General features: G+C 41.2%; 1 protein-coding gene across 1 annotated transcript in view; it reads left to right on the plus strand.

The window, feature by feature from the left end:
• The window catches only part of PHAX (phosphorylated adaptor for RNA export), a 50,451-nt gene that overhangs the window by 5,850 nt on the left and 28,756 nt on the right, over positions 1-15,845 (plus strand). The window contains exon 2 of the mRNA XM_088475104.1: positions 6,802-7,403. Coding sequence (XP_088331230.1) covers positions 6,802-7,403 — 602 coding nt within the window. The remainder of the gene's footprint in view (positions 1-6,801; positions 7,404-15,845) is intronic.

Genomic DNA, 15,845 nt, shown 5'->3' on the forward strand with positions numbered 1-15,845 from the left:
TTAATAGTGGTGTTATTGGTGCTGTATTGCAGAGAGACCAGCAGGTCTATACACCAACGTTTAGGGAACGTAGCAGAGTTAGTTTTTGGGGTGGGGGATAGGCACCCCGGGTGGGGAGGTTATGATTACCTCTGAGAGAGAGAGACTGACTTTGTTGAGCATGGCTCCCTGCGTACTAGCCCTCTTGGAGGCCCGAAAGCTCCATGATTTGTGCTGAGTAGTATTTTTTTATAAACTTACAATATGGCTGGTTTAAACCTGATGGTACTTTTCTATTAAATGCATAGAATTTTTTTTCTTTAAATGGTGTGCTAGATCTTTGTCTCATGTGGCCTTGGACGGATATATATCTATATCTCGAGTTCGGCAAGTGCTGATGGGGCAACTAACACTGCATGGTTTGCATTTTTCCAAGTTTGCGCACAGGTGTATTCATTACTGGCTGATACATTTTAAAAGATCCACAGGTGGAGCTTATTATGTCACTTGAAAACAAACTGTTAAGCTGGCCACACATCTAAAGATTATCTGTCCAACCAGCCAACTAGTTGATTGGTTGGAATGAAAATCTGGTAAGGAATACAATCAGCAATTTGCTCCCAAACACTGGAAAATGGACCAAAACTGTTGTTTGAACAAATAGTTTAGATCAAACATTTAACAAACTTGTTTGAATTACCATTTTCATCTGTTTTCTGGCATTTAGGCGCAAATTGCTGATCATTATTTACTCCCATACGTTACCAGATTTTCATTCCAACCAATCAACAAGTTGGCTGGTTGGATGTAAGTTGGTCTAGTGTGTGGCCAGCTTTAGTGCTCCCAAGCAATGAGTTTGGGAAACACTGTCCTAGATTATATAGAGGTACACTAAAGCTGGCCACACACTAGACCAACTTACATCCAACCAGCCAACTTGTTGATTGGTTGGAATGAAAATCTGGTAAGGAATGGGAGTAACTGATGATCAGCAATTTGCTCCTAAATGCCAGAAAACAGATGAAAATGGTCGTCAGACAAGTTTGTTAAATGTTTGATCTAAACTATTTGTTCAAACAACAGTTTTGGTCCATTTTCCAGCGTTTGGGAGCAAATTGCTGATTGTCATTTGCTTTCATTCCTTACCAGATTTTCATTCCAACCAATCTGTAGATGTGTGGCCAGCTTTAGCCTTGTGAAAGGCAGGTGATCCAGTTCAGGTCTATGGGCGCAAATTTAGTAGGGCCATGGCCGTATTTGCATAAAACTGGAGTAGTGGCCAGTAAAGTGGCTCGGTAAACGGCATTCTGTGTCTTAAGTGCCGGCCGTGATGCTGTTGGCCCACTCGCTAAGCCCGCTACTAGCATTGCGGCACTAGTTCACGGACAATTTAATTACTCATGGAAGTCTTTTCTGGTGCTATTTAACATTGCATTTATTTAAATTGCCACCTATGGGGTTCCCGTAGATATTCAATCGATCATGCTGTTAAGTCTGACTACGGATTTCTTCTGGCACCCTCTTAAGGTGTGAGCAGAAATCTGACTTAAGTGCCATTCGCAATGCTGTTTTCCCTCCTTCCTGGTCCCTAACCGTCTGGGTAAGTGCTTAACCCCAACACTAAACGTAACCTTAATCCTAAAAAGATAAAAAATGTGTTGAACATTTTCGTGTCCAACTTTTGACTCTGTCAACCTTTTGTACCTGTCAAACTTTTTACATGTCTAACTTTAGTGTGTCTGACTTTTGTCTGTGTCGAACTTTTATCCTTGTCTAACCATTAACTGTCTAACATCTGGTGTCTATCTACAGTCTGGAACCCGTTTTGGTGATATCCAGGCTTGAGCACAGATGGTTAAATTAAAATAACGGAGGTACAATTTTAAGTGCCCGGGTGCTCCAGTATGGCTATCCTCAACCTGGATTGTTAGTCTGCCTTGAGGACCGTGGTTGGGAACCCCTGCCTTAAGGGGTAACAGACACAGGGGAGATTGCTCACATTAACCATCTGATGCCCAAAATATTTTCTTGTGTACTTTAGCCCAAAATGGGGTTAGAGTTGATCCAGGTTAAAATGAGTTATTTTGCATTTAAATGTATGGTGAGGCACTCATACCTACTATATTCAATAATACGCAACATCTGTAATCTAATTAATGAAAATGAAATACAATTTATACATTGCACAGACAATTAAATCAAAATTTACTTGTAATAGTTCGGAAGTGAATGTGGTGACAATACACTAAATTCACTCGTTGCAGTCACAACATTGCTTATGAATCTCTCTTTTTATATGGTCCTTACAGAAAAAGAAGTCTAATTCCTCACATCTGTCGGAATATTTTCTGTCGTCCTCCCTCGGGCACAATTTACAACGTCCTCGTTTCACATCTTGTCTAGCTTGAAATACTTTTCTGACTTCTTCGACATTGACAGTTTTTTATCGCAAGTTGAATTCTTTTCTGGACTCCGGCGAATCCTTTCTCTACACGTCACTGCACCAGAGGACATATCAATTGAAGACCCAGAGTTCTTTCAGGAATAATAGTCTTGAGCATGTTCTCTTCTGCTGATAATTAGGATTCTTGATGCAATATAAAATATATAAGCATTTATTGCTCCAATGTCAATGCAATTCATGAAAATCACGAAAGGCATATTCCTTTACCATTTTATCGAGTGTGTCAATAGCACCTTTTCGATTATAATCAAGGATTATAGTAGGTTTAAATGCTTCTACTTCACTTGAAACTGCTGAGTGGACAGCAAAACTACACTTCGATTCTTCCTTGGTATATAAGATACTAAGGTGGCATCTTTCGTAAATAGGAATTTACTTGAATGTATAGCCTGTGTCTTATTTTGTAGTATTTAGGTACTTCTCGACAATTTTGCCTCACTGTACCGAGGAGTCTTTTTTTTTTTTTTTTTTGTTCTAGCAGGTCCTTTGCAAGTTGTAAAGTAGTAATGAAGTTGTCGGTGGTGATGCCATACCCATCACCAAGGTGTTGTATAAAATCTTTAACAATTCTCTCTCCTTGTTCTTTTTCATGAACATTATTGATCATTCTGGCATAAATTTGTAAATTGCATGCATACACATTTTCTACAGCACACATCGCCCACATTTTTATACCATATTTGTCTGGTTTTGAGTTAACGTAGACTCAGAATGGACACCTACCCTGAAATGGTACCAGTTGTTAGTCAATATGCAAGTCAGGAGTTGGACTGTAACATTGCTTACAATTTTCAATGAAAATGTTGAACACATTGAGAATAGGTGCTAGTTTACTTTTATCCTCCGCTCCTCTCTGGTTTCAAAATGGTCAAATCTAATGAATTGCATGATTTTTAGGAATCTCTTTCGTGGCATAGTGTCGGTAAAGACTGATCTTTGAAAATGCCTAATTATCCATCTCCCATAATTCTCGACAATATCTAGAGAGATGATTAATTTGAAGGCATCAGATGGTGTCACAATTTTTGATCTTTTATTCGGCAAACCCGGATTTGCTTTCACAATATTGGTACTAGAACGTCTACCTGCATGAGCTTTTGCTCAGGTGAACCAAGTTGTTCCATCACGTGCAACAATATTGTCATTGTCTGCATCAAAAGATTCATTCTCGTCACTCTTCTTCGGAATCATCCTCATCTTCAACATAGCAATTGTCTTCAGATTCACTTTCCGCATCATCTCCATCAAAAAAAATCCAATCCACATTTTCTGCTTCTTCCTCAAACTCTTTTTGGGTCAAAAATCTCGACATTATGCAAGAAACTTTGAAATAAATGTGTGAAACCTATGATTTGTTAGACACCCCACAAGTTCATGTTATGTACTGATACATGTCACCACTGACCATTAGAATGTGGTGCAGGCTGCAAAAAAGGGAAGGAGGTAAAAAAGGGAAGGAGGTAACTGTTTCACATGCTGCGCTAACTGAAAAACCTAGAGAAATAATATTCGCACCGATGCAAGTCATGACACAGCATCCAAAAATGGGATCAGATTTGACCCAACTACACAAATTAATTTTTACAATTAATTGGGTTATTTTTTAGATCTAAATTCACAATAGCATTTCTAATTGACTAAAAGTAAAATACAAAAATTATTAATATTATTCAGTATGCATATAAAAAATCTGTTTGGGGTTATTTTTGACCCCATTTTGGGTATCCGAAGGTTAATATAACTTTACAATGGGTCTATCACTGTACAGTTTGTTATAACTTTAATATCAAAGTTACACTTTATTTTTCTGGAGCACTGTCTTTAAAATTAGATTTATACATAATTTTGATATCTAATTTTGTTACACTGATGTCTTTTTGCTTTTGTCTTTGCCATACGTGAGTAGTTGCTAGGGTGGAGAAAACTCATTGTTCGTTCTCAAAGTCACTTATACCCCTTTCACACTGCATTCCCGGGTTGCACCCGGGGTTTTGTACGCTGGTCCGATAATGTCCATTATTGAGCCGATCTCCAAGCACTGGCTCTTCCTATGCTGTGAACGGGACCTGGGTCACATCGACTCGGGTTATCCGTTCACACTTGCCCTGCGAGCCTGGTTGAACCTGCGTTCAACCCTGATTGTTACCTGGGTTATTTCAACTGGGCCCTTTCACACTGCACAATAACCTGGGCCCTTTCACACTGCACAATAACCTGTGTTGCTGCGCGTTCACGTGAAATAACCCGGGTTATTGCTGGCTGTGTGAAAGGGGTCTTAATCTATAAATGCATTCTACCATTTATACTTCATTATAATAAACTCACTTGATGGTTTTTTTTTTGTTTTTTTTTAGCTTTGCTGATACCTGTGTTTTGGGCTCATATGTTAAGGTTGCAATCCATTTTTCTTTGTTAAACAGTGTGGTCTCATGAAGGGGTTTGTCGCATCCAGTTGCAGCTAGGTTGTCTTTTCAGCGTATAAAAAAACCTCCCAGCATAATCTGAGTTGCACAAGACCTGGTGTGCCGAGAAGGTCTTTTTGGCGTGACTGCAGCAATAGTATATGAGGACACATTTGTAGTCTGCTAACTTTCCACATATTTGCTATAAATCCTCACAAGATAGACCCAACTATGCAGCTAGTTTGAATATTTTCAAAGATAATGCATTTGGAAGTAAGGAAAGAAGTTGGGGGGGGGGGGGGGGTGCAGTTGTATATCTTTCTTAAAAATAGTCTGTGTTACTAACTGCATGTTGAAATGTAGGTTTTACTCAGGCTGGATATCAATGTTATGAACAATATACAGGTTGTCTCCCATATTCAAATATTCCGCAATACGGAATATTTTTAGCATAACTGAGATAGTGAAACCTTTTGCTTTTTGATGGTTCAATGTACACAAACTTTGTTTAAGGCACAAAATTATTAAAAGTAAAGTTTAAAATTACCTATAGGTGTGTATATGAAACATAAAAGAATTTCATGTATGTACACAAACTGACTGAGCCATGCAGGCTATATGTATAAGGTGTATATGAATCATAAATGCATTGTGTTTAGATGCGGGCCCTATTCCTAAGACATTTTATTATGGTATGAAAATACGGAATATTCCGATATCCAAAACACCCTTGGTCCCAAGCATTTTGGATATGGGAGACTCAACCTATAGTTAAAAGGCCAAAAGACAGCTTCATATCACCTATAATTACGGTCAGCTATTTTGTGTACATTTCTTGGATGTCCTATTTTTTTGTCACTTTCTAATACATCCTCATTGGAATAGTTGTTGTCTTGGGCACTGACATTTAGGGATAGATTCAATTATTCACGATAGCTGTGGAGTACATTTTTTTTTTTCCTTTGCACACCATAGAAGTGGGCAGGAAAATTAGAGCTGCATATGTATCATATGCAACTGAGATCTCTGAATTATCTACTACTATGTGGTTTTTCAAATCTTATTGCTGATATCATTCCGAGTGCTGGGGGATAACCTTAAATGTTTTTATTGTATAGAATAACCCTTGCCTTTCATGCACCTGAGTGATATTACTAAGGTGATTGAGCAGCTACCAATATGTATTATGTATCATAATTAGGGATGTGCAGGCTCGGATAGGTTCGAGTTTGCACGTTGATATGATGTTCGTCCATGTAAGATGACGTTTAGCCTCTTTCTGAGTTCCGTTTTTTTTTAGGGAAAAATCCGAACTCAACGTGCAAACTCGAATTTATCCGAGCCTGCACATCCCTAATCATAATATACAGTGATGTAAAAGCAAGTACAGGTTGAGTCTCCCATATCCAAATATTCTGAAATACGGAATATTCCGAAATACAGAATCATTTTGGCATGACTCAAATAATGAAATTTTTGATGGTTCAATGTACACAAACTTTGTCTAAGGCACAAATTATTAAAAATATTGTATAAAATTACCTTAGAGGCAGTGTGTATAAGGTGTATATGAAACATAAATGAATTTCATGTATGTACACAAACTTTGCTTGAACCACAAAATTATTGAAAATATTGTATAAAATTACCTGCAGGCTGTGTGTATATTGGGGCCCTATTCCCAAGATATTTCATTATGAAATGCAAATATTCCAAAATACGGAATATTCAGTTATCCAAAATGCCCCTGCTCCCAAGCGTTTTGGATATGGGAGACTCAGCACTAATGATAAATATGGCTACAGGTTGTTAGTTATTGTTAGGTTATATTTATTTACATTACAAACAATTGGAGCCGTAAACACCCATATTTTTGTAGCCTTATTAGAATAAAAAAAATCTGTCTTAATTCTGCTAGCATCCATTTTAGGTAACATAATTTTTCATTATTTATAGAAACTTGGTTTAACCAATGTTTATGGATGCTTCAGGAGCAACCCTTCGCTTCCATCCAGTGTACCCTACCGCAGTGTCAAAGGTTTGGACTCCAGCGATGAGAGCGTTAGCGATTCTGATGAGGATGAAGGTGCTCCATGGAAACATAAGCGTCAGAAGTCTTCCCACCCTCCTTGTGAAGTATCAAGGCCAACACCGGCCGCAGTTTCTTGCCAAAATGGTCAGGCAAGAGGTGCAAAGAATAACATCTGGGGGGCAATACTTCAGGAGCAGACCCAAGAAGCTGTGGCAACGGAGCTTGGGATAATGGACATGGATGGTCAGATAGATATGAGCAGGCAGTCAGAGACTTACAACTTTGTCCTGGCCAGAAAAATGATGAAGAAAGCAAATAATGAGGAGAAATCTAGACTAGACAAAGAATTGGATGAGTATATGCATGATGATAAAGAGCGTGTGTCAAAAGAAGAGAATGGGCACCCAAAGAGGAAGAGACCTGTGAAAGACAGGATTGGTGAACGGGCAACAATGGACTACAAAGGTCGATATGAAATTACTGAGGCTGATTCAGAAGACAAAGTTTCTGATGAAATTGCATACAGGTAAGATCACAAACTTCATTATCCATTGTACATTTTGTGCACGGAATATTCTAGTAGATGCATGTCTTGAAAATGTAGTAAATTTGAATCTTTGTTATTACTGTGCACAGATTATTATTGTAAAGTCCTGGTTAGGGCGCCCAAACCACAAACTTTTTTTTTTTTTTTTTTTTTTTCATATTTCTGCTCGCCACCTCGGGAGGCCGCAAGCAGAAATACGAACAATTGAATTGCACCGCCCTTCACTGACAACTGCCGACACAAACAGTTGAGTTCCCCTTAAATATAATTATTATTATTATTATGTAAAAAATTTGTAATGTAATGTTTTTTTGGCAGGTACTAAGTTTGCTCAAAAAGCCATGGTTGAAGTTTTGATAACAAAATCTTCTTGCAGTGATATATCAATTATCTCAGTCTTGTGTTTTGTTTCGGTTTTTGTGTGTAGGTTAATGTATGTACTATACGGGTCAAATGGGGAACATGTACTACTTGCCCACGTCATGGTGTCTGCTTGCCTTTGTAATTTACTAACACCCCTTTTCCACTGCGGCAATAACCCGGGTTGCCGGCTCAGTGTAAAATGGTCCCTGAAAAATAACAACCCACGTAGCTACCAGGATGGACCCGAGTAATGGTGCAGACTAAATGGTGCGTCCCAGGTTATCCGACCTGAGTCATGCCTACATTGAGCAGATTGGTGGTTGTGGAGCAGTCAAATCCTTTTTATGCAAGCCCTTTCCGTCGGTGCTTGAAACCGCTTCTGCTGAGTATGCGTCGACTAGCTGCGGCCACACCCCCTGATTGATGTCTGCTGTTTTCTCCTGATACCTCGCAACGGACCAGTCTCTGCACGGTAGCTGGCAGATGGCTTGAGCTGCGGAGACACTTGGCTCAATCCAGAAGACAAGAGAATGGAATAGCGTTTTGTGCAATTCTGTTGGTCGCAGGATTCGGATGCAATTTTAGTCAGGCAAGATATTTATTTCTCAAAGTCTTAAAAACTTGTCCTTCAGATTGAAGGGGTATATCAGCATACAAGTTACAGCAGTTCTTCTCCACAAAGGATATACAGAAGTACATTTTTACCAGGCACGCAGGCTTCTTTTATGCCACTCCAATACACATTACCACGGGGTAAGTCTGCCCTGAGGTTTCGAACCAATCACCTGAAGTGCATGTCCTGTGTATGTGCTGGCCACATGCACATTTAACATTTGTCCCCTATGGATAGAGGGGAGTGGTCATTCCCCTATGGCCAAGCCTACCTGGTGTTTTAGTCGCCACCCGGGAGTCGGCTCGTCTAGAGCCGAGGGAGGTTTCCCTCCAAAACTGACTTCCTGGAATTTGCAAAGGGACCAAGCCTGCCACCTCTGCCTGAATCTGAGCTCCACAAGTGGGTAAGCAGGGTCCCCGGGCAGGGTTTCCTGGCCACGGAGGGTAAGCCCTTTTAGAGCTCCCTGAACACAATTAGCTGGCTGCATTGGCCAGCTTCCTATGCACCTCCTCATGCCACTATCAGGTATGAGGCTGCATAGGAGGATATTTTATTTTTCTGGAAGTGGCTGGGGGATCCTGCCTCCCCCAGCGCCAGAAGTACAGGGGGATTTTAAATGTGGTGCCTAGCACCTGTAATACAATTATGTATGGCCCTTTGTTCATTTAAGAATGGCGCCGCAGCATGGGGGGTTAACACCTTCAGTGCCACGGCCGCCATTAAGCACGTGGGGCCCTGACCTAAATCCAGTAGAAAATGTCTGAATGGACTTGAAGGGGGGAATTCAATTATTTATTTCTCCTGTCTAAAGTGACCAGAGCTATTCCAGTGTTTTGGGAGCCTATCACTTATCGCAGATTTCTGCTTGTACCCTCCTGAGGTTCAAGACGAAATTCGTCCAAAGTTGGGCTTTTGGGTGCCTTAACTGCAGTAGCATGCCCGTATTTTGGGTGCGTTCACTAGCACTTTGAAGCCACATAAAGAGACTTCTCCAATGCAAAGTAATCAGTGGTCTAATCACTTTTTCTACCCTGTTCTAGTTTTTCATATTCAGAACTGTTGCCTTTTTGTCATTAGTTGAATGTTGTAAGGCATAATGGAAATAAAGCTAGAAAAAGTTTGATTTATTTCCACGGTGTAAAATTAAGGATTTTGACAGAATATGATGATTTTCTATATGCACTGTATGTATAAAGACAATAATTGCTATAATTGTAATTGATATGTATTTTATGTAAAATTGTAATTTATAGAGATCCTGGTTGCACACCTGAGAAAAGGTTTTATAGGTTTTTATGATACTGCGGAAAAATCTATACATGGTATAAAATAAAGTCCCTGGTAGATGTCTTCTGTCTGTCCAGGCTAATCTCTGGAACCACTGGACGGATTTTGCTGCAGTTTTCACTATTCTATAGAGCATTTGTCAAGGAAGGTTTAGGTTTATGAAATGTTAATGTCTGACAAAAGGGAGCAGAGCAGTGAAGATTTTAGTGAAGCAAGTCAATGAAAAAATAGACGTCCGAGCGCTTTCTTGGCTTACGCTATCTAAACCGTTAGATATATTGCAACGATGGACTTTATTTTATAGCCTATAGAGATTGATACGTATTATCTGTTTTCTCCAGAAAAATTGCTGTAAGCCCTGTTTACTGATACATAAATTTCAGTTTCTCCCTTTTTTTCTTTTTTTTTTTTACCATTCCTATTTCACTTATGTGAAAAACGAAAAACAATTCATTATTTTAAACGAGTCCAATTCCCGGTAAGTCTGAAATAAAGCACAGGGACAAACACTTAACGGGGCTGGAGTTGACCTAAGTGAACTGTTCTGCTCATGTACTACTTTACGTGGCTTTTTTTGTATGTCACGTCAAAACTAAATGTTTTTGTGTTGACCTCAGGAGAAAAAAAAACTACTGTCTTCTACAAGGCAATCGTATAGGACCTCTGTCAAAAATCACCGTAAATTCAAAATCACTACCGTGCAAAGCTGGGGCGGTCCATAGTCTATATATAAAATCTTTAAGAAAATATAGTTAAAATTTATATATACAGTCTGTTATTGTACAAATATGTTCCTCATTAAAATAAATTAAGTAAAAATGGTTTCCACAAATTTAAAGTGTTTACAAAAAATAACAATAATGAACTAATGTAATATAGAAAGGCCCAATCAAATATGGCATATAATGACTATTGCTGGTCATATAAAGCAAATAATTAAATATGTATATTTGCCAACTTTTGTGAATAAAGATTGCATTATTAGTGATCTTTATTAATTTAAAATGAATACAATTTATTGAAGATTAACCAGTTATGGTGTTTGGTGGTTACATGCATTGTTTATTGTATATAATATAAACTAATCAGGGGCGATTCAATTGTTTGAGCTAATTAATGGGTTCCCAATGTTGCAATTCAATTGATTTTGTGTGCTCTTTAATTATCTAACTTGTTGTGCCCAATTAGACCGGATTTAGCTGTGTAAAACAGCTAAACCTGGGCATCTAAAGTCCTGAATAAGGCTTCCAAACAGAAATTTGGGTGCCTAAAACCTCTACTTATTGCACATTTCTGCTCGCCACCTCAGGAGGGTGCGAGCAAAGCGCCAGCGGCTATTGCTCCCACAAACAAATCAGCAATTGAATTGCTCCGTCGGGCACTCATTACTGACAGCCACCGGCGCAAACTATTGAATTCCCCCCCCTTTTAAATATGGCATCTAATTGTCTTAATAGAAATGGGGCCAAATAAACTTTGTCAAGGCTAATGGGATGTTATGTCACTTCCACTATATTTTACAACTTTCTTTCGAAGTACATAAAAATGCAGATTCGTCACATTCTGTAATCGGAAGAATCAACTACAACAATGTTCTTTATACTTTTATGCAGTTAGAGAACTACATTGACATCAGTTAGAGCATATTACTAAATTATTGCTATGTGTCTATATGTAGTAAGTTATTCTAAATATGTAAGTAAAGCACATACCCAATAAATCCCGAAGGGTCCCGGGTTGGTTCACAAATATCAGTTGATCTGGCGGACCTATCCATCAATAAAACTTAATGTATTAAGAGGTTTAGACGCTCAAAACGGCTAAACCAGTCTAGACTCCCGAACCAGGCGTTTAAAGTCCTAGATGGGCATCCAAATTACGTACTTTGCACACATTTTTTCTCGTACTTCAGGAGGCTGTAAATGTTTCTGCTGCAGCTAATGGGCGCCTATCAGACAATCAATTGAATTGCTCTGATAGATGCTCAAAAAAACGAATTCCCCCCCAAAATGAGTGGTTGCAGCGTCCCATCGCTAGGAATAGGGTCCCACCATAATTTTCGGGTCCAAGTATTTTTCATTCCATCCACGAGTGTACCAAGTAAGGCAGCTATGTTGGGCGCACTACGAAGGTTACACTGTGAGAGATAAGCCGCACAAGGACCCAAGGCACTGACGCGTGTGTGGCAGTATGATATACCCTGTATGAATAGATCCACGTGAAGTACATCCTGCCCATGGAGGATGCACTTCAATGGAGGTGTAGCACACCGGCATAGCATACAGTTGGGGCGGAAGTACATAGCACAAAACGGGGAATAGCAAATACAGCAAACAGTGATGCAGTTCGTGTATGACATATACGGATGACTGAATTGTTTGTAATAAAATATGCACTGAATGAATAGATCCACATGTTTTTTAATCCTGCCCAAGAAATTACAATCCAAGTCAGCCATCTGGGGTGCACTGCGTAGGTTACATCTGGCAGGGTGTGCAAGTAGCAGAAGTATAACATCAAGGTGGAGAGAAAAAATAAAAGGAATATGAAGCTGAATACAAATGTATAAAAGGCCATATTAAAAGAATGGTGACAGCATTATAATAGAATATAAAATATAAAAGATAAAAACTATATTAAAGTTAATGAGAATTTTAAAATAATGGAGTAAACGGCAACAATGCACAATATATAATGGAAGTGATGTTAGCTCGTACATAGAAATTTTGTTGTATTTATATATATATATATATTCTGCTCTGTCTTATTCTCCACCCTGTACCGCCCCTCGCTCTGTCCCACTCCCTCCCGGGGCGGCAGACTGACCTCCGCTGCAGTGGGAGCCATTGGAGCATCGGCAGCGCACCCTGGCTTCCAGTGCACACGCATGTTGGAGATGGGATACACCTTAGTAGATTATTAGAGGTGCTTACCCTGGGGTATAGAGGTGTGGTTAGCTGGAGCTGGCACTAATTAATTCATAAGTGTGAAGCTCCTCCCCCTCTATTCCCCACCAGCCTTCAGTTTAGAAAATGTGCCTTAGGAGCTGGTCACTACATGCTGTGCTCCAGCAATACATTTTGTTTTTTATTTTATTATTTTATAGCATATTTTACACAATTAGGTACCCTTCGCCACCTATACCAAAGGTGGGGTCCGGGTACCTGGCGCCCTGACTTTTTTTCTAAAGTTCTGGAAATAGTGCACAGTGCTAATTCTAAAAGCAACTGACAACTCCTTATCGCCACAGCACATCTCCACAGCAAGAAGAGGAGAGTGCTGACCTGCCGAGAGAGACTTCCAGGGGAGCGCAGTGAGTATGTAACTGCGCATCCTCCGCCTCCCTCACGCTGCCAGCGCTTGTAGTGTGAGACACGTTCTGTATTTTTACAGAGTGCATGGTTTATTAGCGCATAGCACTGCTCCCTACCTTAACGCTCTTACTCTCAGCCCCACTGGACAACGCAGCATTGCGGGGCTCATACAGGGTAAATGCAGAAGCCATATTGGACCTTCCCATAAAGAAGGGGGTGGAGCCTATATCCGCACGGGCTCTCTCTCTCAATACTAGTGGCATACAGCTGTAGCAAACAGTGTGTCTGCCGTTTTCAAAGTTTAATGCAACATCCGCTGCCTAGCGCTTGTAGTACAGGCTGTGTACATACATAGCACACATCGCTGGTCCCTGCCTTCAACTCAGCCCCCGCTGGACACATGTTTTGTGGAGGCAGCAAAGTGGGGCTGACAGGAGATGGTAATGGCTACATAGAAGCCACTTTAGCCACCCTTAGCATGTAAAAGGGGCAGAGCCTAATCAGACGCTCTCTAATCGGCATAGAGCTGTTACAAACAGCATGTCTGCCGTCTTTATTAACGTGTGCCTGCATCTCTCCCTGTTAGGTAGTGTTGCAGTTGAGTAAAGTGAAGGCTGGATTCTCCTTAAAAGTGAAAGGCTCTGTGGCTCAGAGAGCTCATGCTAAGTACACAGTGTGTCAACTTCCTGGGTTCAGATCCCAGTGTGATAAATTATATACACTAGAAGGTGTATAGTGAGCAGGGGAGCTAATCTGTGGGCTGTGGAGGTTTTTCTCCTCCTGTTTCCCACCTTTTAGCCTTCTGTTTTTTCTATACTGTAGTCTAAATACTCTATCGTCTAAATACAGTCTGTGTGTCTTAAATGACAAGCATTAGGCTTCTCAAAACATGTTTGGTTGTTCTAATAAAATAACAAACAAACTAAGCCACATGCTTCTGGCTCCACGTTATGTCATCCTTGTTTGATAATGGTCCCTTCCGTGGCTATTTCTGCTTCACCCACTCCTCCATTGGCCGCTGACGTGATAGCAGTAATGAGTAGGTCTCAATCTCCCTGGGAGCGGAAGGGAAGCTCAGTGCTCAGGTTACACACGGAGTGCGTCACATGCATGTGAGGTCACTTCCTCCGTGCCTCTGGGAGGGGGAAGAGATAGATCCCTTTCCATAATTGTACGATGACGTCATCTGCCAGTGTCCAACGTCATTTCCTACCATCCAAGTGAGCATAGAGGGGGAATATATCCTTGTGGCGAGCGATGCGAGCCACCATGCCCACAGCGTGGCAAGCGATGCGAGCCCGCAAGGGGCCGACTTTCTTTTCCTGGAAAGTGTGGACAGAAGCCTCCACTTCTGCCCTCACTCACGTCACTTCCAGTTACAGCTACTGAAGGAGTTTTATGTTCTTCCCTCTGGGAAGGTCTGAGACAAGCCCCTTGCCGCCCTCACAGGGCGTCACCTATCAAGACCAGAGGTTTATAGGTACTGCGGCTACTGTACCCTCCTTTTTCTATTAAAAAAAAAAAAAAAAAAACTACTCAAAAGCATCCTCTGACGACCGTCCTACAGTCAGAAAAGTCAGACGAGGAACTCCACGCTCATGAGTATCAATGAATCAGAATTTAAAATCTGTTCATGCTACTCAGAAATTTTTAATCTTTTTGATAACCGACCAAAAAGGTCGGCTGTTTTTCCTTTCTCACAACAGCTTCTCGTATGGTTTTCAGCGACCTGGAAACAACCGGATAAGAGGTTACAGATTCCACTTTGTTCCCCTCCCCCCCCCCCCCGTCCTGACGTGTCCCACGCACTCATGCATCGATGGGGTCATCCTCAGGTGGACCTCCATGGCGTCCAGATTGAATCCTCAGCTCCCAGCATACGTGTCCAAGTACTCGGGATCCACAGGTGATGGCAAGCGACACTCTAGCAGTCCTACAACTTGGATTACCGGTTTACTCCAATTCCACTAATTCCTCGTTTACAAAATAGAATAAAACACAAGTCAGCCTCAGTCTTCTCGTGGCTCCGAACTTACCTCAGAGTACTTGGTTCCCGGACCAGAAGTCCCGTGGCCTCTTCCTGTTCGCCTGGACCTTCTGCAACAGGGTCCTTTCGTCTACCCCAACTTGGCACAACTGCATTTTACGGGGTGGCCCGATATTTTAAGAGCATCCCAGACTTAAGTTTTTCCCACCATGTTTCGCACCAGGAAACTGGTTTCGGCTGCGCATTATCGCATCTGGCGCTCTTATATGACATGGGTAACGGTCGGGGCTTTCCGTCTAGGACTTTGTGGTTGTCCCGTTTTTTTTTTTTTTCTCCAGACCAGATTAGTTTCTGGCCTGCGATTGGGATCTTCTAAAGTACAGGTTTCTGCTCTTCTCATTTTCTTTCACCGTACGTTGCCCCTCATACCTGAGATGCAGCCGTTTCTTCGGGGTGTTGCGGGGGCAGCCACCTTTTGTACCATTTATAGCTCCTTGGGGCTTCTCTTGGCTTTGGCTTCGGCGTGCAGTGTTTCGGAATGGGGGACTCTGTCCTATAAGCGTCCTTACTTTGTGTTCCATGCATATAGGGCGGTACTCAGGACGGTAGCTGCTTTCCTCCCTGAGGTGAGGTCGGCTTCCCACATAAGCCAACCTTTTGTGATGCCTCCTTTGGTAGAGGACTCGGGTGTGTCTTCTACCGTGGAAGTGGTTCGAGCTCTCCGCAGTCAAGTTATGTCAGTAATTATAGTCGGCGCCACACGTTCTGTGGGTGCAGGTGCCTCCACTTTACAATGGTGCCGTGCGGCCACTTGGTCATTGGTTCACAAGTTTGGCTGCCTTGTTCTGCAGGTCCCT

The sequence above is a fragment of the Taudactylus pleione genome, unplaced genomic scaffold (genome assembly GCF_031769625.1).
Source record: "Taudactylus pleione unplaced genomic scaffold, aTauple2 ptg000162l, whole genome shotgun sequence".
Classification (NCBI taxonomy): Eukaryota; Metazoa; Chordata; class Amphibia; order Anura; family Myobatrachidae; genus Taudactylus; species Taudactylus pleione.